Below are 22,404 nucleotides of genomic sequence, written 5' to 3' on the forward strand. Positions count from 1 at the left end.
CACACAGTGGCAGGAAGTTGTCCAGATATCCGCAGGGCCTCTGAAAAAAAAGAGCAAGCGAGCAAAGTGGGTGGTGGTATTGGAAGGTATTGGTGGCGGCGGCGGTGATGGATTTGGGCAACTTCAGTCAGAGTTAACTGTTCACTGTGAACCGCAGGACTAAAGCGACGCCACAGAGTTACAGATTTACTACAGTGTAAAAGGCTGTGAGTCAGAGCTGAGCGTCTGCAGATCAGAGGCAGGTTTACCAAACAGCTGGACGAGACTGCTGATTCTTCTGAGCAGAGAAGCCCGCAGCTGGTGACCTGAGCAGCCTGAAGATGTTGGCTCTGAGGACAGTTGTTCTGCTGGGACTGAGATGGACATGTCAAGGTGAGTTAGCCACCTATTCTTAACTTTCTTTTATACAGACACGAAACACATCACTTCTTAAAAGTGTAGTTAAACTGCATCCTGTGGCTGTTGAAAATAATGTTGAATGTGATGAGTCAGTTTAAATACAGCGGCGTCTACTCTCTGAACTGCATTAAAATAATTATTACTATTTTGAATTTTTCTGAAGCTTAAGCCCTTTTGGTTTACAATATTTGGACAAGTTTGGACAAGTTATGACTTGTCCAAACTGAAGCCATATATTTGTAAGATCCTGATAAAGAACTTTAGAACTTTAAGTACGTTATTTTGAAATGTTTTGGAATAGATGCTGTTTTGTTTTGGTTGTTGTTTTTTGCCATTCTAGTTATGGATTTAGCATTTGATAATGTTAAGAAAGTGAAAAATATATTTAATTTATCTTAATTTTCTCTGTTTTAATATTTATATTCTTTACATTTACATTTATAGAAATAATAAGGACTGTACCAGGAAGGCTCTCTCTGCTGATGAAGTGAAACAACATCTCTTATTTCAGCTCTATTGTTCGTGCTTTTTTTATCTGCTATGAATTTATGGTGGCGCACACACCTGCCAAGCCCATTGTCCAACTCCATCACATTCCTCATTGCCACAGCGACGACCTTCGACCTCTATCAAGGCCCGGCCCACTCCATTTCCTGTTGCTATTCGCTTCTCCTGGAAACTTCCTGTTTATGTCGGGCCCATTTCCTGTTTCCTTTAACAGTCCATATCAGGACCCACCTTCCATGACTTGACCTGCATTGTTATGAATAGTTGCTAATGCTCTGAAACAATGAGCGGTTTGAATATATGGGTGACTTGGTCCTGCGATAAAACACGTAGTGAAAACAGTTTGCATGGTCACTTTAATTGCTGTGGCTGTGTAATGTTATGTTCAAGCATCGTGTGAAACTGCAAGACCTAATGAAATAATACACATTTTGAATGAATACGTAAGTGCGCAAACGTGATGTGCAAGTGATGTTGTTTTTTTTGACATATTTGCAGTTTAAATGAGCAAGACACTTGTATGATTCATTTATGGGCAAAACATTCATTATACAAAAAGTAGACAATCTAAATCCCTCTACAAATTCACCTTTATTACATTTTAACCACAACAAATATTACAAATGTACAATTTATGCGCAACATCGTGTACTATTGCTAATTTTGTTTGTCTCCACAGCTGTTCCTGGTGATCCGTGGGGCCAGTGTCCAGTTAACAGAAAGTGTAAGGACAAGTTTGCAGACGGGTCATGTGACAAAGCGTGTATGGAGCCCGAGTGTCTCAGAGACGGCTTCGATTGCCTGAAGGACAGGAGCCACTGCAAGTAAAACACTTTTTCATTGTCATAGAACCATAGAAAAAAAACATTTCTAGCTTTAGAGTGAATGTTGTGAATTAGACCATTTCATCAGAAGAATCAGAATCAGAAGGAGCTTTATTGCCAAGTAGTGTTTTACACTTACGAGGAATTTGCTGTGGTGATAAGGTGCTACACGTAGACAAACATACAGTCAACATAAATAAATTTAGAAATATATAATGCATTCATTGGCTTATTCGTGCCAGTTACGGTTGTCCATTTGATTTGTGGTATGCTGGTTTATGTGTTTTTCCATGTATTATATTCTTTTTCCATATTTGAATTAATATTGGAAAACTTTTTTCACATAAATCGCTTTTTTAATGCAAGACAGAACCCAAATAACAGGCAACAAATGTGTTCAAGTTTGTTTATTGTCATTCATTAACATACAGAGTTTACAAATGAATTAAATGCCATTTCTCACAGTCCAAGGTGCTAAAAACTCATTCTTGACTTTGGAAAAAGTAGTTTGACATACAAATACCACATCTCATGGTCTTTGTCGGAAGCTCTGACCAAAAGAAAAGCTTGTAAGTAGACCTTGAGTTGAGATTATTTTTTCTCCTTCTTTACATCACTTCACCCCTCCCCATCACGGCTCTCAGTCCTGGCCACATCCAGTACTGCCGCGATCACTACGCCAACTCCCACTGCGAGCAGGGCTGCGACAATGCCCCCTGTGGATGGGACGGCAGCGACTGCTTCACACACCAGAGCCCCCTGTGGGCCAAAGGCACCCTGGTCCTTCACGCCAGCGTCCCACAACGTGGCACCTTCTCCAACAGCTCCCTGCTCTGGGCGCTCAGCGTCCTCCTCCAGTCGCCGCTCAAACTGAGAGGCTCTGCCCCCTTCCCTACTAACAGGAACTTGTTTGACTTTGACCCTGTGCAGCTTGCCAACCTGCTGACTCAGGCATCACCATCTGACTCAAATGGGTAGGTAGTGAAATGTCAAAAATAGTGAGTACAGTTTTATTTAACCTTTATTTAACCAGTTAAGTCCCATAGAGGTTGTAAACCTCTTTTGCAAGGCAGACCTGGCCAAGACAGCACTATAAAAGTTGCAGACCAAATATTACAAAACAAATAAAGGCAACAGATAAACCTATTACTAAATACAGATAATAATAATAAAATATGGCTAGATAATCATTTCAAAATTAACTATTAAGAAATGTTTGCCGAGAATGCCTTTATGGATATAAATATATCAATGACATGTGGATTTAGATGGCCAGCCAACTGAGTGTAACTACATGTTGATTAACAGCTAAATTATTTATGTCAAAATAAAAGTTGGCCAAATAGAGAACCTCTCACTAGCGGGGACATTGATAATATACATGTTTATTTATTTTTGCAGCAAGTTATCTCAGAGGTACATTTGCGTACAATTGATTGAGGGTGTAACATTTTGCAAATGACTGAGAAGGTTCCAGATTGTAATCAGTAATCTTATCCTGGCAAACCAACATGTAGGAACAGGCCTTCGAAATAATGACGTACATGCTCTTTCTTAAGGTTTCCTTCTCTCTCTCTTTCCTAGCTCCCTCTTTTTCCTCCAAGTCGACAACAGGCCATGTTCCCATCTGCCTTCTACATGTTTCCCCTATGCCACCGAGGCAGCCAGTTTCCTGCGTGCTTTAATGTTGCTCAAGCCTGGCTCGTTCCCCACCCTCCCGGAGCTGCACACTGTCATCAGTATTAGAGGTGTCCGAGAGGAAATAGGAAGCAGAGAGGAGGAAACCGGGATAAAGGAAGTCAAAGGTAGGCTCACATGTCCTGTCTCTCTCTCTCTCTCTCTCTCTCTCTCTCTCTCTCTCTCTCTCTCTCTCTCTGTCTCACGCGTGCACGCACACACACACACATACACACAACCAGCTTTGAACTGGTTCCAAACAAAACAGTATAAAGCACCTTTCCGTTTTCAATGTGTTGATGGTCACTGCTGCAGGTTTGAGTTTTGGTTGTTGAAACATTTAGTCTGTTAGAGGGAGAGCTCAGCACAAACCCAAAATACAAAGAAGGATATCTGGCCAAGCTATTAATAATGATTATAAATTGAAATTACATTTATTTATTTAATTTGACATTTGTAATACTGCCAGGTCAGAAGTCCTGCTAAGTGCGCCATGCGGACCCCACCGTGGTTATGGGCAGTGGTGTTGTGTTAGGCTCACTGAACCAGAAGTTTAGGGGTAAAATTTAATTACATTTATTTATTCAGATTAAAGATACTTGGGGGAGAACTTTATAACCCTTTACTAATGTTACATCAATACAATTGTTCTTGAATTAGTACCTAAAGTAGATTTCAGCACATTGAACTTGAAAGATTACTTAAGCCAGAGACAATAAAACTGGGTTTCATCATATCAAATAGTTCCTATCTTATCCCTAGTGTTTTCAGTTTATGTATCCTTACTGAAGAAACTTTTCACAATGAGAAATTAGTCAGCGAATCACCCACTGACAATTAGCTGTCCTTGGAAACTGGAAGATGAATCAGTCAGTAAACTGTGGCGAGTGATTTAGACTCTGATAATGCTATGCTAAAGCTGCACAACTCAGTATTTATATATTAACAATTGGTCAAATAATGAAATGTAATGTAAAATGGGTCGCTCATAGTGAAGATCCCACAGAAAAGTCAAGTCATATTCTCATGTATAATTAAAACGAGTAAAAGAAGTTTAATCCCACTGATATCTGTTGCAGACTTACAACATAAATAGTATGTTTTTGGAAAGTTTAGGATTTATGCTAACTAAAATACAATATAACCATTTGACGCACTGTGAGGAACTTTTTATCAGATTAAATTTAGCACTTCATTTAACACAAATGGATATTTAAGTATTGCTGCAATAAGTGTCTTGATATATTTTTTTCCATATCATGTAATCCAAAACTAAATAGTTCCACCTCATAGTAGTAAAATACATTTTCTATTCTTCCCCTCAAAGAGCCTACCCCTGCGTGGCTATGGGCCGTTATTGCCATAGCGATTGGCCTGCCACTGCTGCTGGCCCTAGTGGTGTTCTTGGTGGTGAGGAGGGTGAGGCAGCAGCGGGCGAAGAGGGAAGGGGGTAACAGGGTGAGACACCGGTCCACAGTCACAGACAATGACCCCAAATCCAAGGCCTTGACACCGCACGCAGCCCACCAAGAGCAGAGGGTCAGATCCAGCAGAGAGAAAGAGAAGATCAGCTTGAGGAAAAAGAAGAAAGCAAAGGAAGCCGAGAAAAAGAGAAGGAGGGAACCGCTGGGGGAGGATGCCATTCATATGCGGTGAGAGGAGCTGCCTTGAAAGACATGGGGAGTTTTGTCTGCTGGAGGAATTATGTAATATAGAGTTCATTCTGTAGAGTTATTGGAAAAGGCTGAATGTCACTTTTTCCTGTCAATCAGTTGGATATTACCTATATCCTGTAATTATTTATTAACACTTTAATTTGTATGTTCGCATAGTATTCACAACAATTGAACAGTTGAACTAACCTTTCCTATCTCCTACCCCCCCCATGTATTCATCCAAAACAATAGAATTAGTAGATAATATACAGTCCCCTCCAAAAGTATTGGAACAGTAAGGCAAATTCCTTTGTTTTTGTTGTTCACTGAAGACATTTGGGTTTAAGATCAAAAGATGAGTATAAGACAAGAGTTCAGAATTTCAGCTCTCATTTCCTGGTATTCACATCTAGATGTGTTAAACAACTCAGGACATATCACCTTTTGTTTGAACCCACCCATTTTTCAAGTGAGCAAAACTATTGAAACATGTGACTGACAGGTGTTTTGATACTTTTGGAGGGGACTGTGTATAATTGATAGTTACAGCCCTAACGAACATGTAGGCTATTGGAAATTTTGTGAGAGCAGAGGCATTGTCAGAAATCGTGTACCTCAAGTGGGTAAGGACGCACATCATGAAACTTTTGGTTTTCAGACCTCTCAAAAGGGACCAGGATATAGGAAGTGATACAGACTTTACCCAGAGTTCAATGGAAGACATCAATGCTAGATGCTCCAGGCGGCAAGAGGACGCTACCATCTGTGACCACAGGAGCCAGGAGCAGAAACACTACCGGGCTGGAACCTCACAGCCCCGCAGACCTGTGCAAGGCAAGTTTAACATTCATTCATTTACCCACTTACTCAGTCATTCCTGGCTCCCAGAACTGTTATACATCTGTCATGACCAGGCTCGAAGGCCATGACAAAAAGACACAGCAATTCAATTAACAAGGTTTATTGTAACATAAGATAACCAAAATAATGCTTAAATTATGGGATGGGTTAGTCGCCAACATCAGTAGTGCAAGTGTGGCTGGGTGATTGTAGTGTAGAGTGTTGTGGTGTTCAAATAAAACAAACATGCAATGAAAACCAAAAGGTGTAGCTGCTGGCACGGAGGATGAGAGAGACACATGATCTTGGAGGTGGAGCTTTTATCTCCTGTGGAGCACCGGGACCAGGCGTTCCTGATCGGGGAGGGACCACTGCAAACTCCTCAAACAGAAAACCACATCACCATTGCAGTACTGACAAACATACACAGTCATGCCACACAGGGGCGTCACGCATCTAGGAATGTATTTATATACTTACACTGTAAGTAAATCCCGGAACTCATACTGACATACTGTGCAGTATAAAGTTACATGTGAACTATACATATCCTTCCATATGTAGTATTTGTACCATGATTTGTATGTGAAAATCCTTACACTTGTCCGTTGGAGATCCATCATAAAGAATTCTTGTTCTCCCTCAGCTCCACCTAGAGGATGGGATAGAAATGCCATGCCTCCTCCTCTGCTCAGTCCCCCGCAGCAGGTCAGGCATTTATATTTGACAGTGTTATATTTTATCCATGCAGTGTTATTTAGGACTATAACCACTGGGGCTGTATTCTCCTTCCCTTGTCTTTACTGAGATAATGCTGTGGCTCATCTCGCTCTTATTCAGATTTATTTATTTGAGTTGCGTCCTTGCTTGCTGTCCTAATTTCTTTTCCTATAAGTCTCTTTGGTTTCATGTTTAACTTATTTTTTTCTCTTACATGATTTTTTCTTTCAGTTTTAGAAAAACATTTATATTTGTTTAGTGCTTGATTGTAATGTTTTGTTTGTTGGTTTGTTTCTTTTTGTTTAGACATACTGTAAGTAAAGACCACACTATATATAATATGTAGGTATATGTGAAATATGTATTGTGTGTGTGTCTGTATTATATATTCACCGTGGCTTGGTTGTGTTCGCAGTCGGCAGAGTGGTGTGGCCCGGATGGGTCTGTGGTTCTGATCCGAGCAGTGCGCAGCGGGCTGGACAGAGTGGTCTTGGAGCTGCTGCGAGCAGGCGTGCCTGTCAACAACACCGATCATACTGGTAATGCATGGTGGTAATGGTAATCATGCACAGTTACAAATATCAGTTTGGTTACTGAAAGTCTGACTCAACCTGAAACCTCAGTCAAATAGTATTTGCATGTAACTCTTGGTGGCTGGTTAGATTTTATTGATCATTTTAACATTAGGGTTAGGGTTAAACATAGATAACCAACAGATGAACATGTGAACAGACAGACAAACCTAAAAACAACAATATTTCAAGCAAAAAGTATTTTGTTTTCATAATCTAAATCAGTTGTTGTTTCTGTAGGCTTTGTTGCTGCTCTTTTACTTTTCTTCCATCTGTGCTTCTTGCAATCTGTTACAGTCTTAACAATATTTTAACCAGATCTGGTTTTCACAGAAGTGAGGAATATTGAATATTGGAAATTGAGGTCGTAGCCCCGACCATCTTATCGGGATATCATATCCTAGTATCTTGTTGTATACCATTTTCTAAAACATAACCTAATATTTTGTGGCATTTCCACATATGTGAGTGAGCTGCATCCAGTACTCCAGCATGGTTCATTTAAGTTTACATATTTGCTCTTGACCTTGGATGTGATAAAAAATAATAATAAAAAAACCAAGTCAAATCTTTCCAACAGATTTCCCTCCATATCTGTGAATTGGTAGATGTTTGATGTATTGTCTACATTTTGCCAATCATCATCTGAAATGTTTATGTTGAACTCTGATTCCCATTTATCTTTGACATGTTTAGCTCAATGTTTTTTTCTCATTCGTGGTGCCTGTTTCAACTTTCCTGAAGTAAGAGCAGTATGAATGCTAGGAACTGTTGCAAATTTTATTTAAATTACAGTTCACAATCTCATAAGACAATCCGGTCAAAACAGTAATGAAGAATTGTGTGCAAATGCAATTTCATCAATGCCTATGTAATTCACTATTCACTGTAAGATCCGACCGCTTTCCTGCTAATGTTATGGCATCACTAAGGTCAGAAGTAGAGACTGGGTAATTCAGCTTTAACCCCTTGCTGCATGAATTGGTTAAAATGCCTGATTTTGTAAATGCTTTTTAACTCAAAATGACAAATCTTTATGTTATTTTTGTAATAAGACTTACAATGGCCTACACGGCCTGTGCAGCGCGTTAGCCAATCAGCAGCAGCTTCAGTCCTCTACCTGTGTCTACACATGGTGCATTCAGGCACAGTATTGAGTATAGGCCATACGTTTTTGTGTGGCAGCGCTCAGAGCCCAACACACAATCACTGTAGTTACATATGTAAAACATAAGAAAATACACTTGAAATGTAAAAATACACTTTGGGTCTGACATTGCGGTCCCTAGATGCACGCCGCTAGTCTTTAACTTACTTGCCATGTTTGGATCCAATGCACGAATGGGTTAAAGCTCACCTTGGAAAAAAATAACGTGTAGAGCTATTGAGCATGCCATTACTTTCTGGCACCTGTACACTGAGGGGCTGAGTAACTGTTGTAACTTACCCCGTTTCTCTCACGTCCTCCTTTTGTGTCCCTCCTCTCCCGTCCTGTGCTCATCTCTCCATGGCTCCCATCTCTTCCTCCTACTTCTCCAGCTCCCCTTCTGTCCTCCTCTGACTCAGAACAAAGTTAATGTGCTCTAGTGCTCAAACTAGGGTTGATGGACATTAACTTTGTTGCTCATCTTTCTCCTTGCTTTTGCTGTCTCTCTGTCCTCCTCTATGTCTCTTTTTTTTGCTCTCTTTCTGTCCAGTCGCTGTCATCTCTTTATCACTTCAGCTGAAACAATTCATCTCCTTATCCCAACCCTCCACTCTCCTTCTCTTCACCACCTGGGCTCGACTCTGTTGTGTAATGGTTGTTCATTGGCTGACTTACTCCCTCCCTTCTTCCCCCTTACCTCCCCTCCACTCACACTGTTTCTCTCAGGGAGATCAGCCCTGCACTGGGCATGCTCAGTAAACCACCTCTCCCTAACAAGAACCCTCATTCGCTATGGGGCCGCTGTGGACTTGCAAGACAACAAGGTAAGTTCTGACATTTTTTTTATCAGTAGTAATTAAACAGGGTCAAGAGTTCTGACTTGTTCATGTTTAAAGTTGTGCAAGCTGACTATGCATGTTTCATTTAAGGAAGTCTTATGAATGGATTGACAGTGTTGACCTGTCTGGTGTCTTGTTTTGTAATGGTCTACTACTCTGAATTGTAGGGTGTATTTGGCAGATCATGGCACTTTCCTCTAGATATGACAGAAGCATGTTATATTTATGATAATCTCTCCGGTAGGGTGAGACAGCACTCTTCCTCTCCGCCCTCCATGGTTGCTATGATACGTGCAGACTCCTCCTCCTTCATGGTGCCAACCTTGACCTTCATGATCGTAGAGGACGTCGTCCAGTGGACGTGGCCAGAGAGAGCATGCATCACCAGGTCCTGGAACTCCTATTGGCTCACCAAATTCAGAGAGGGCCTGTTCCCGTCGACTCGGCCAATGACATGATGTGGGAGGAGCGTTCTCTGATGTACTCGCCATGGGTCGGCTCACAAGCCATGCCCGGAAGAAGTGCCTCCTTCTCTGGGATCATAGGGCATCGAGATATGACCCCGCCTCAACAAAAGTAAGGTTTCAGTAATAAAATGCATGCGCCGACATGAAAAATGCTTCTTTATTTGCCTATTAAATCTGAATGTTCCACCAGATGAGTGAGAAATTTACAATTAGAACTGAAATGATAAGCTGATTAATCAATTAGTCCATCAACAGAAAAGTAATTTGCAACTTTTGATAATGTCGTGATAATTGTGAGGATTCCTTAGTTGCATATGATAATAGCTTGAATATCTATGGATTTTAGAGTGTTGGTAAAACAAAAAAAGCAATCTGATGTCACCACCTTGGGCTTTAGTAAATTGTGATACAATTCCCACTGTGAGCAGAGTGCACCATGAGATGGTGAATTTGCTCAGATGGACCACACAGGGTTTTTTTGCACATCTTATCCAATTTGATGAACTTTTCATTTGCTTTTGGGATCAAGCATTTTACACTTGTGTACAAAATAAATGGGGACACTATTGGGTGCTACAACAAAAGTAGTGACTACAGTGTAAAGCACAGGAGTATAAAAGTGACTTGCTGGTTGCAAATTCCTTGTAAGAACTCATCATGGTAAACTATTAATATTTATGCTTTGCAGTAAAACAGTTTTCTCATGGTTAAAATTCATTTAAAAATGATAAAATAGTGAAAACCACAAAACATAAAATAATAAAAATAATAAACATAATATACAACAGCTTGCAGAAACTTAAAAATTGTGACTGGTAATATATCACAACGCTTTATGGTGGTGCATGCAAGTGTTGGCTTTCACACAACTAACTATTTTCTTCTCATCGCATCTAGAATATGCCAGTAAATTTGTATTTTTTGGGACAGAAAAGCTTTGCAAACCTCTCTGTTTCTGTGTTGCGGTCTAATATTGTGATGACTTTCTTGTCTTGCCAGTGATTGGTCGATGAGCCGAGTCCAGTACCCCTCCCCTCAGAACTGGCGGCCACAGCTCAACCAATCAGCAACAGCGCTGGTCCCTCCAAGAATCATGGGCCGCTCCCCTCGGCCAATCAGCACCTTACAGGAGGTGACCTCAGAAGACGAGGATCGTGACAGGCATCAGGAAGTTCCGAGAGCTGCAACACCTCACTTCCTGTCACCCCAGCCTGCCCCTCGGCAGCGTTCCTTTTCCTGCACCCAGCAAGCATTGCAGCGGCGCTCCAGTGCCCACCAGCCAGAGCCCAACTATATTATTGTGACAGACAGAACAGCCAATGACCCCATAGAAAGAGTGGTTGTTTCACCTCCCACAGATGCTGCCACCCAATCAGATCGCCAGCCAGTTATAAATGCTGACAATCCTAGTAGAGCGGAACTAGCAGTGGTGAGTTCAGCAAATTCAGAGCAGAAATCCAGAGGTGAGAGGTCAAACAACACTACTGACTCCACGCAAACAGCCTTGTAGAGAAAGAAGATGTAAAAAGATTTACAATTAAGCTACATTGACAGAGAGGCACTGAGTTTTAGGTTGACATGGTGTATTTTGTTGTTAAGCCCAATGCAAACCAGAAGGCTTACATAGAGGCCCAAATCTGGATCATTTCAGGAGCTTAATTATTATCCAGTATGCATATGTTGGGTGTCACCTGAGGATTTGCTTGTTAGCTTACCTATTTGTTAGATTTTTGTCAAATGAATACATAGCAGCACTTGTAGATTTTCCTTCCCAAAGCACCTCCGAGTTTTCACCCAGCCTTGCCTAAATTATTACTATTATTATATTTTATACTAGGGAGGTATTGTTCCTTGTAAATTTTCTCTTAAAAGGCACTGTCAAATAAGTAATATTACAATATTTGTGAGATGAATGCCAGTAAAATGTGGGGAATATTGCAGTGACCCTGAAACTACTTCATCTTGTGAATCTTGTTGCCACGTGACACGTGATACATGACACTCTTGATATTGTAAAGGTTGTATTCTGATTATTGCAGAAACAACCAAGAAGAATTTTTAAAGGTGTGCATGGCTGCACAAAGATCAGAATCCTGCTGCCTGCAATAAAGTGGCTTTTTTTGCATATAATGTGGATTTTAAATTTTATTTTCAAATTCACTTCCATCAAAGTCAGCATGAGTGTTCTATTATGAAACAGTAGCCAATAATAATTTCTTTATATAGTCATACATCTATGTATTAACAGAATCAATGTACAATTGTCAGACATCACAGCTTAAACAAAACAAGGGGGAATTGCATGTCACCATACATTTCAACTATCTCATATCTAATGAGATAGTTGCTAATACACATGAAAGTTATAATTGGCTATGTATATTAGGAAATGTGCTGTGTCTGTGGTGTGTAAAGATTTTAAGAATTTTGATAATAGGGAATTTTTGTGGGGATGTCCAATCACAATATATCTTGCCATCATAGTTAACATTGAATTATTTGCATACCTTATAGTGTCAGAGTAGGCTGATTCAGTGTTAGTTCAACAAAGCCTGATTTTCACCTTAGGTTAAACTTTAAAATAACCATGCCCTTTTTTCCAGGGACCATTACACATGTTGTCTGTTTGCACATTCTTCGTGTCTTGTATTTCAGATTTTGTACACATGAGCTACAAAATTTAGCCTACTATATTTTGTATCTGTGGAAACTTTATAGATCTCCACTAGAATTTAAATAAAAGCTTAATTGAGCGCGCTGATTTAGTCGCATTTTGGAAAGTCTTGACTATGTTATGACTTTAGACACAAGACAAGAGGCAAACAAGAACTAAAAATATATTCAGCGCCAGCCACTTATATTGAGCTGTAATTCAGACGAATTGATTGAGTTATATATGTATGCAGAGCTGGCACATGCCGGAAACACACCTCCATGCACCAGTGGGGATCAAAAGGTTTGCTGAATGTTGCGCATTTAGCCTTTTGTATCAAATTAACAACCCACAGTTTCTAGCAACAAAGTTGGTTGAAAGAGAAAAATCAGGAATACCAGCATTATTTCCACCGTTGGACTTCCAAAACTGTTTTGAGTTAAATAAAAAGTAACCTAACCATTCGGTTTATAGCATTTATGCATTTTCTAGCTCGGCTAAAAAACTTAATATTTTTCCTTTAAACTGCACACACCAAGTTTGTTCATATAGGCCAAAAGTAGGCTATGTCAGAGGCTATGCCACTCTTTCTCGTGGGAAAAGGGAAATGGCGTCGCATTTACAGCTTTATTACATGTTAAAACGGATACATCATTGAAGAGGGTGGCACATAGAGGGGACACTTCCCACGTTCCCACGCGCATTTGCAAGCGATTGAGATGCAAACAGACTTTAAGAACTGTTCCGTGGTGTGAACAACTCTTTAAACGGATGCAATCAAATAACCGGCAGCATGCAGCTGTTTTACGCACGCCAAAAACACTACTTTACGCACTAAATGGTGACTTTGATCATAAAAGTGATTATTATTCTTCATTAAATCTCTATTTAAACGGCCAAAACTTTTTGTCACTTCATGTCAACTGAAGAAGTTCTTTGGATGAGGGACGAAACGTCTTCCAGCATGTTCAACCAAGTCCAGTTGCCCTTGATTTTAACCTTCGTTGGGTCAATAAAGAGATGACATTGCGCTCGGGAATGTCACTTCTCACGCCCAGCTTCAACTATGAATAATTACATGAAGGTATATTTATCCTATAAATCTGAGAATTGATAATACTTGTAACAATAAAGGGCAAATTACCTATAAATGTAAGTCCGTATTTTATTTTCCTGAATGTTTTCCCACCTGTGTAGAGTTTTTCGAGGTTTGTTCCATTGCGTAAAATTGTGTGAAACCGTCACGCATGGCGCCTTTCAAGTCCACACTTTTGACACTTATTTACACTCGAGACACGTGCCAACAATCAGACACATACGCATTGTTTAGTGATTTTTCCTTGTGTTTATTTACAAATAAAATAAATTAAGGTGCAAAAATACTTCATAAATGACACAATTAACAGGCCATGGGAAGGCTGTAGCAGCACTTTGTGATCATACTACATTTACAATATCTGCGCATTTTTCAGAATTTACAGAAAGCTGGATGATCGTGTTCAATTCATTGCACTGAAAATGTCATAGAAAGTCAAAAGAATAACACATACGTTTATGAATATTATTCCGCATGTTAGAGTCATTAAAAGTTTTTGAACTGGTGATCAGGGCCAGGGCCTCCACAGTGACTGGTTGACCGGCTGGCTCTGTTTGCTCGCTCGACTCGCCACTTTGTGGGGCTGTTGGGAAGTTGTAGGAGAGCAAAGTGATTCTCCGCAGTTCGGAACACAGCTGACCACAGTATGGGCAGGCGTGCAAAGTCTGTTCCCGGACCTGTGTATCAGCATCCGAAGAATGGACCTGGAGGACTTCCTGAGAAGCAGCGAGCTGGAGGAGGAATCAGCTTCGGTCCTCCTCTGAACGCCTGCAGAGTCTGAGTCTGAACAGGAAAGGCGAGCGGCAAAAGATGCATCCAGTGCTGATCCAAGCCACAGGCCTTTCCCTTCAGGTCCCAGGAAGTGAGCTGCTTTCTGCAGGCAGGTGGAGATGCCGTCTTGGAAGGAGTGTTTCTGGCCTCCTCCACTCCCATCTCTGGTGTTGTCTACTTTGGCAGTGTTCTTTAGGAAGAGGACTGTGTGCTCGAGTATCTCAGCTTTCTCCACTCTGCGCTGATTCGCTTCCTAAAACAGAAAAGGAGAGTTAATAAACAGTTTCTCAGAACCCCCTACTAAACGGCCTTTAATCTTGTAGAATGAACAACTGATCACCAGAGCTATGTGGCCTTTACCTGTGGCTGTAGCAGAGTCTTCAGACTTTCCAGACTGCGGTTCATTCTCTCTCTCCGACGTCTCTCAACGAGAGGTTTGAGACTCTACGAGACAGAAACGAGATAATCAACTAAATGAATGAAATGAGACTGAGAGGTGACATTTAAAAATGCCTGCTTTTGTCATACAGAGTTGTGTGCATCTCAGGAGAGGCAACCCAAAAAGATGATGAGCCACAAAGCTGTAATATTCCCTGAAAGCATAAATTATACAAGTAGCTTACCTTTCTTTTGGCCTTTGCGTCCTCTAAATCCTGAAGAAATTTCATGATTGTATTCCAAGAAAAATCCAGATGTAACAGCAGCTCTGTTGGTCTTTCGATCAAAGCTGAATGTGACCACACAGTCTTCTGTGAGGGCTTTTATGCCGTATGTGGGAGTAAATTTAGTCCCCTCCCACCACCTCTGATCATAAAATTCCTTTACTCCAGTTTTTACTCCATGTTGAAACTACTAAACTACTTTTACCAAGTCCTTAATGTCCGAAAAATAGTCAGCATTACAAGTGAACGCCTACTTTGTTGTGACTCTTTTTTTCACCAGTTTAAAAGTTAAGAGATGGTCAAGCCAGTGGAAAAGTGTAGGATATTGTTAAAACAAACAAATATATGTAAATATATTCATTTTCTACTTCAGCTTTTTCTTAATTGTCTATTTTAACACATTTTGAGTATCTGAAGATAAATGCAGATTGAACGAAGCGCTTATAGAACCTTCACAGATCTGTGGGCACGTGCAGCTGCTCAGCCAAGTGTGAGCTGCACGCGCCTGTGAAAGGTGCCGCCAGCTCGTGTGACGCTTATTTACATACGTGAGGAAAAGCAACAAACATCCGCCAAACCAGCGTGAAGCCCAGACAAATGACTGTGGGTGACTTCTCACGCCATTATTATGGACGGCAAAACGAGACCTGTCCTCAGGCCCACACCATAATGAAGCAGTGCGGAGCCCAGAAAATCAGCTGAAATAGAAAACATTTTGAATAAGTGCTCATTCCGTGACTTACTGATAATTGAGGTCCTGCATAAATACTATAAAATCTGCAACAAGGGAAACGATTAAGGCGTGCGTAAAAGCCACTCTTTTATGCGCAGCTCTCTCAAGTGTTGTCTATTGGGGTCTGCAGGTAAAACAAAACCAAGTCAAAAAGTACAGTTCGAAGTAGAATTTATTTTAGTCTATTCAAAATATGTTTCTTAATCTACAAACCACCTGCAAAGTCTGCTGAAAATAGTATCCATGTGTGGCGCGTAAAAATGGCAAATACCTGTGACATTAAAACCAAATGGCGGCACATTTCATGATGGCGTCTGAGAACGTGCGCGTGGGAACTTGAAAGCCACTCATCCCCCAGACACTCTTTTTAATGATGTATCGATTCTAACAGGTAATAGAGTGTGAATAGAGATCCCAGTCCAGTTTTCCCACGAGAGAGAGTTGAGGGGGATACTGCCACATTTGCCAAAATTACTGAAGGTTTGTCCTCGTGGCCAGTCTCCCACACTCAGTAAACAAAACCAAATCAACACGTTGTGTCATCAGTTGCTGGACAATCTACCCAGATTTCTCTTTTACTATATATTTTCAAGTTGTACATTAAAATTTGTCAAATTATACTGTAGAATCAATCGGTAATGTTAAAAAACCACAGACGAAACCAGAAATCTTGGTGTATGGACTCAGACCTGAATCTAAGGAGCCACATCTTCTGCTTCGTTATGAACCATCCAGACCTCTCAGGTCGTCTGGGGCAGGTCTGCTTTCTGTCAAAAGTAAACAAGGAGAAGCAGCGTTCAGTTATTATGCTCCGTATATCTGGAACAAACTCCCAGATAACCGCAGGTCTGCTGAAACTCTCAGTTCTTTTAAATTAAGACTGGAGACTTTTCTTTTTACCACTGCTTTTAATTAAATTAAATTAAAGCCATAGATTGCTACCTTTCGCTGCACTGTGACGTCCGGTTTTCATTTTCATTTCATCACTGTAACTTTTACTGTCTTATTTTGCCCTGTCTTTTTATGCTGTTTTTATAATGTGTTTCATTGTTCCAATTTCCCTTCGTTGCTTTTATGTAAAGCACTGTGAATTACCTTGCTGTTGAAATGTGCTATACAATTAAACTTGCCTTGCCTAGTTCTCAAGGGACACTCGCGGCTCGCGTAAAGTCTGTCCTTTTACGCGCGGCTTTTACAAAGAATGTGTGTCGTTTTAATACTCAAACAAAACATTTTTGACTCTCTTGTCACACCTTGTAACGCTAATTCCGAGTCCCATTGTGACTGTGGGAACCTGAGAGCCACCTCTTCTCCAAGCACACTTTATAAATAAAGTATCGGTTTTAACAGGTAATAAAGTGAGGATGAAGCTGCCTGCTCCACCTTCCCATGATGATGAGAAAGATCTGGGGAACGTTCTCCCACTGTCACACTTCTCCAGCATTTGTCTGCATGTCCTTATGTCAGAAGGCAAATGTGCATCAACTAAAGGCCATTTATTTATATTTATTTTAATGTTGTTTGAAGAACATGTGACAATTTCCTCCCCCGCAGCATTATAACATTAGCGTCATGTAACCAAGTATTCAGATCCTTTTTTAAGTAAAATAATTATTACAACAACTTAAAATACTCCATTAAAAGTAAATGTTCTGTATTCAAAATAATATACTTAAGTACTCGGGAATAAATTTGAGGGTGGTTAGATGATTAATCAACCATCCATGGGAGAGGAAAGAACAAGTTCTGCTACAAAAATGTATAGTATTTTTATTACTTTTCTCTCATCTTTATTTTTTTTTCAGTGGTTGATCTGACTTTGTTGGGCCTCAAACAGTTAAGTTAATAAATGAAACCATCTGAGAAATTTAGAGGGGGAATCACTCTTTTGTGGAACTGCTAACAGCCTGGCAGAGGGCCACAATTTTTTGGGGGGGGGTCACATGCCAAAGGAGTAAGAAAAACTGGTTTTATAAACTTGTCATGTATTTATTTTTGCTATGCAAAAAATCTAAATCTATAAACTAATTGGTGACTGATTTGTCAAATAAGTGTAATGGAGTGAAAAGTACAACAAAATGATATTCAAGTAAAGTTCTAGTACCTCAAGTGTTACATAATACAGTTCTTGAGTAAATTAGTTACTTTCCACCACTGTCGTTTTGTCAGTAAGTTCTTTCCAGGCATTATTAGTGCATATATTAAAGGGAAAATAACATTTTAGGCGCTCTGGTTATCTTGTGATGACCTTTTGCTGTTCATTTTAGAGATTCATTACCATTTTTCAGCAAATGGTTACTATCTTAGATGCATTCTACACATTGACTGCGGGGACAAACCGTCTCTCTTTGTTATTTCACCCTGTAAACTCTGAAATTCACTAACCACTTAGAGACAGACACGTGCAGCACCTCCAACAGCACGCGACCACTTCACACCTATACAAACAGTGCAGCCTGAAAACGCATAACAATGAACGAATTGATTACAAAACACACGCGCCTACGCCATCATTTAGAAAGACGTGATACACATTTACATGCACTTTAACTATCAGTGAGATGAGTTACATGCTTTTGAGGGACCTGTGTGTGTGTGTGTGTGTGTGGTGGGGTGTGTGTGTGTGTGTGCGTGGTGGGTTGTGGGAACTTACATTTTAATAGTAGCCTTTGGCAAACAAGACAATAGTTTACTGAACAAGCTAATAGAACTTATAGTATATCCAACTCTGTTTGATTTAATTTCACCCCAAAAAGCAGACTCTTGCATAACTAAACGTTGCTCCGTTCTTGATTTTTCATAATTAATTTATTCGCCTGCAGGACCTAATGAGAGACCAAAACATTAATCAGCGTGAATGCTGGGCTAGGAACTGGACATCCACAGGATTTCTTGCTCAATGTGTTTTTATGTGGGTTTCAAACAATCGAAATACTGATTTTCTTGTCAGGAAAAAGGAAATAACTAATCAGACAGCGATGACAGGTGAAGGACAAATGTCCTGTGAATGTGACTGAACGTCAAAAAGCTGCAGCAGGTGTTAAGACACGTTTTGTTTCCTGCAAAGTGACACTGGACACGCGCAGAAAACAAGAGCAGCTGGGGGGTGATGTGGGTGAGAGAATGAATACTAATTACAATGAAAACAAACGTGACATGAGCTGAGGGATTTCAGATCATTCAACTTAATCCCTGCAGGTAGAGAGTATGATAAAGAAAAGTTATTATCACTGTAGTCATTGGCCTACTAATGTAAACTAAAGACTGCATAACCTATAAAGAAAGGAGGCTACTCATTGTTGGAAAAGCAGTCAAATTTAGTGCTGTAGCATTCTGAATAAGTTTAACAGGAACTCTGCAGCTACACAGACAATGTATTATAATTAATTATATAAGAAACAAAGAATTGTATTTTTAGGAACATAAATTCAGTCAGAATTCTTTAAGAACACAGTAGGTGGGTGGAAACACACAGGGCTATTTTCTGCATTTAACTCTGGATTGTTATCTGATTAGCTTTTTATTTTATTTCTTATATTTTGTGTGGGGAATCTTTTGCACAGACTGCTCCGAGCTATGTTATATCTTTTTTACTCTTGGTTTAATCCAAAAGGCATTCAAGCCGAGTGAATAATGTGTGTGAGGGACGATCTTTGATGTCTTTGAAGTGAGAAAAGCTACTGAACTCTTTCACCTCATGGCCAGACTTCACGCCCGGAGGATGTCGCTCTGCAGGATGCCACGCTTCACACCTCAGACTCAAACTAAAGAGAGCTGTCAAACTCAGTGCAAACAAAAGGCCTGCATCTCGCATCTAACTACAAACAATAATTTGACACCATGCTTTTTCATTTTAAGAAATGTTTTTATTTTTATAAAAAAGAATACCGCTCACCATAGGGAGACATCCAGAATAAATTAGTGTGCAAAATAGACAAGATATATATTTAAAGAGAATACAAGTTATGTTGTACACAGAGCCACAGACATCCTGCCAAAGGTGAATGTAATGGGCTACATGGGGCTCTCCCAGTCTGGAAACCCTGAGGTGCCAACCCTGGAAATGTGATGGGTGGACACTCAGTCATTATCCACTGCAGTGTCACACTCTTGAATCAGAACAGCAAAGGGGTTTTAGCAGTATATGAAGGAGGAGAGAAACTCTTCAGCTCCACCATACTCACCTCTAAACTCGCTGTTCAGCACAGCGGCGGTCCCAGCTGGACAGCTCGGCTCAGCCACACGATCCGGCTCATGTCTGACCCAGTCTGGGAGAGTCCTGGTGCATGTCGGCAGAATAAATGGCTGCCCCACTGACTGCACTCATTCAACAGCATTAAACAAGAGTAGTGAGTCAACACTATCACACATACAGCACATGTACAAATGAGGTTTTTACATTATTTACAGGCCTTGAGGTTGTGGCTGAATACCAACACCGTCATGAATAATAAGAAGACCCGAGGTGCCACGACTATAAGGAACAGCGCATTTGGCACTAGTAAATATTAACCAGTTGTTAGAGTCATTAAAAGATCAGTTTCAGAGGTCACTCTCGTGGTAATCAAGGCCAGGGCCTCCACAAAGTCTGGCTGACCAACAAGTTCTGGGACGGGCTCTGTTTGCTCGGCCGCCTCTCCACCCTGATCTCAAGCTGATTTTGTCTCTTAACCTGTTGGGGAATTCTGGGAAACTCCTGCTGGGCTGGAAGTTGGTACGGATGAGCAAAACTGTGCTTGGACTTCTGCCTCAGAAGCCGCAGAATGGACTTTGTGTGTGGCAGAGAGCTGGAGGAACCAGCTTCAGTTCTCATTCGAACACCTGCAGGATCAGAGTCTGAACAGGAAAGGCGAGCGGCAAAAGATGCATCCAGTGCTGATCCAAGCCACAGGCCTTTCCCTGCAGGTCCCAGGAAGTGAGCTGCTCTCTGCAGGCAGGTGGAGATGCCTTCCTGGAAGGAGTGGGTCTGGCCTCCACCACCCCCTGCGGCGAGCGGCAAAAGATGCATCCAGTGCTGATCCAAGCCACAGGCCTTTCCCTGCAGGTCCCAGGAAGTGAGCTGCTCTCTGCAGGCAGGTGGAGATGCCTTCCTGGAAGGAGTGGGTCTGGCCTCCACCACCCCCTGCTCTCATGTTTTCTCCTTTGGCAGTGTTCTTTAGGAAGAGGACTGTGTGCTCGAGCATCTCAGCTTTCTCCACTCTGCGCTGATTCGCTTCCTAAAACAGAAAAGGAGAGTTAATAAACAGTTTCTCAGAACCCCCTACTAAACGGCCTTTAATCTTGTAGAATGAACAACTGATCACCAGAGCTATGTGGCCTTTACCTGTGGCTGTAGCAGAGTCTTCAGACTTTCCAGACTGCGGTTCATTCTCTCTCTCCGACGTCTCTCAACGAGAGGTTTGAGACTCTACGAGACAGAAACGAGATAATCAACTAAATGAATGAAATGAGACTGAGAGGTGACATTTAAAAATGCCTGCTTTTGTCATACAGAGTTGTGTGCATCTCAGGAGAGGCAACCCAAAAAGATGATGAGCCACAAAGCTGTAATATTCCCTGAAAGCATAAATTATACAAGTAGCTTACCTTTCTTTTGGCCTTTGCGTCCTCTAAATCCTGAAGAAATTTCATGATTGTATTCCAAGAAAAATCCAGATGTAACAGCAGCTCTGTTGGTCTTTCGATCAAAGCTGAATGTGACCACACAGTCTTCTGTGAGGGCTTTTATGCCGTATGTGGGAGTAAATTTAGTCCCCTCCCACCACCTCTGATCATAAAATTCCTTTACTCCAGTTTTTACTCCATGTTGAAACTACTAAACTACTTTTACCAAGTCCTTAATGTCCGAAAAATAGTCAGCATTACAAGTGAACGCCTACTTTGTTGTGACTCTTTTTTTCACCAGTTTAAAAGTTAAGAGATGGTCAAGCCAGTGGAAAAGTGTAGGATATTGTTAAAACAAACAAATATATGTAAATATATTCATTTTCTACTTCAGCTTTTTCTTAATTGTCTATTTTAACACATTTTGAGTATCTGAAGATAAATGCAGATTGAACGAAGCGCTTATAGAACCTTCACAGATCTGTGGGCACGTGCAGCTGCTCAGCCAAGTGTGAGCTGCACGCGCCTGTGAAAGGTGCCGCCAGCTCGTGTGACGCTTATTTACATACGTGAGGAAAAGCAACAAACATCCGCCAAACCAGCGTGAAGCCCAGACAAATGACTGTGGGTGACTTCTCACGCCATTATTATGGACGGCAAAACGAGACCTGTCCTCAGGCCCACACCATAATGAAGCAGTGCGGAGCCCAGAAAATCAGCTGAAATAGAAAACATTTTGAATAAGTGCTCATTCCGTGACTTACTGATAATTGAGGTCCTGCATAAATACTATAAAATCTGCAACAAGGGAAACGATTAAGGCGTGCGTAAAAGCCACTCTTTTATGCGCAGCTCTCTCAAGTGTTGTCTATTGGGGTCTGCAGGTAAAACAAAACCAAGTCAAAAAGTACAGTTCGAAGTAGAATTTATTTTAGTCTATTCAAAATATGTTTCTTAATCTACAAACCACCTGCAAAGTCTGCTGAAAATAGTATCCATGTGTGGCGCGTAAAAATGGCAAATACCTGTGACATTAAAACCAAATGGCGGCACATTTCATGATGGCGTCTGAGAACGTGCGCGTGGGAACTTGAAAGCCACTCATCCCCCAGACACTCTTTTTAATGATGTATCGATTCTAACAGGTAATAGAGTGTGAATAGAGATCCCAGTCCAGTTTTCCCACGAGAGAGAGTTGAGGGGGATACTGCCACATTTGCCAAAATTACTGAAGGTTT

General features: G+C 40.9%; 3 protein-coding genes across 3 annotated transcripts; 1 reads left to right on the top strand and 2 right to left on the bottom strand.

Annotated features, from left to right (window-relative positions):
• The first annotated feature begins 37 nt into the window (after positions 1 to 37).
• notchl (notch receptor, like) lies at positions 38 to 12,412 on the top strand. Its single transcript, XM_038710660.1, has 11 exons — positions 38 to 372; positions 1,586 to 1,730; positions 2,375 to 2,704; positions 3,315 to 3,535; positions 4,735 to 5,059; positions 5,721 to 5,896; positions 6,549 to 6,610; positions 7,038 to 7,161; positions 9,068 to 9,165; positions 9,425 to 9,756; positions 10,647 to 12,412. Exons 1-11 carry the CDS (start codon positions 321 to 323, stop codon positions 11,155 to 11,157), a joined length of 2,376 nt encoding a protein of 791 aa, XP_038566588.1. The 5' UTR covers positions 38 to 320; the 3' UTR covers positions 11,158 to 12,412.
• A 1,345-nt stretch (positions 12,413 to 13,757) lies between these two features.
• Positions 13,758 to 14,835, bottom strand: her7 (hairy and enhancer of split related-7). Its single transcript, XM_038712304.1, has 3 exons — positions 14,791 to 14,835; positions 14,522 to 14,611; positions 13,758 to 14,420 (listed from the first exon to the last, which is right to left on the bottom strand). Exons 1-3 carry the CDS (start codon positions 14,833 to 14,835, stop codon positions 13,905 to 13,907), a joined length of 651 nt encoding a protein of 216 aa, XP_038568232.1. The 3' UTR covers positions 13,758 to 13,904.
• A 4,632-nt stretch (positions 14,836 to 19,467) lies between these two features.
• LOC119896848 (transcription factor HES-2-like) lies at positions 19,468 to 21,254 on the bottom strand. The gene is made up of 4 exons (XM_038710280.1): positions 21,149 to 21,254; positions 20,886 to 20,969; positions 20,682 to 20,778; positions 19,468 to 20,533 (listed from the first exon to the last, which is right to left on the bottom strand). Exons 1-4 carry the CDS (start codon positions 21,191 to 21,193, stop codon positions 20,127 to 20,129), a joined length of 633 nt encoding a protein of 210 aa, XP_038566208.1. The 5' UTR covers positions 21,194 to 21,254; the 3' UTR covers positions 19,468 to 20,126.
• Between the last annotated feature and the right edge of the window lie 1,150 nt (positions 21,255 to 22,404).

Source organism: Micropterus salmoides, unplaced genomic scaffold (genome assembly GCF_014851395.1).
Source record: "Micropterus salmoides isolate LMB-PRFRI ecotype aquatic unplaced genomic scaffold, ASM1485139v1 Ms_hic_scaffold_11, whole genome shotgun sequence".
NCBI classification, from domain to species: Eukaryota; Metazoa; Chordata; class Actinopteri; order Centrarchiformes; family Centrarchidae; genus Micropterus; species Micropterus salmoides.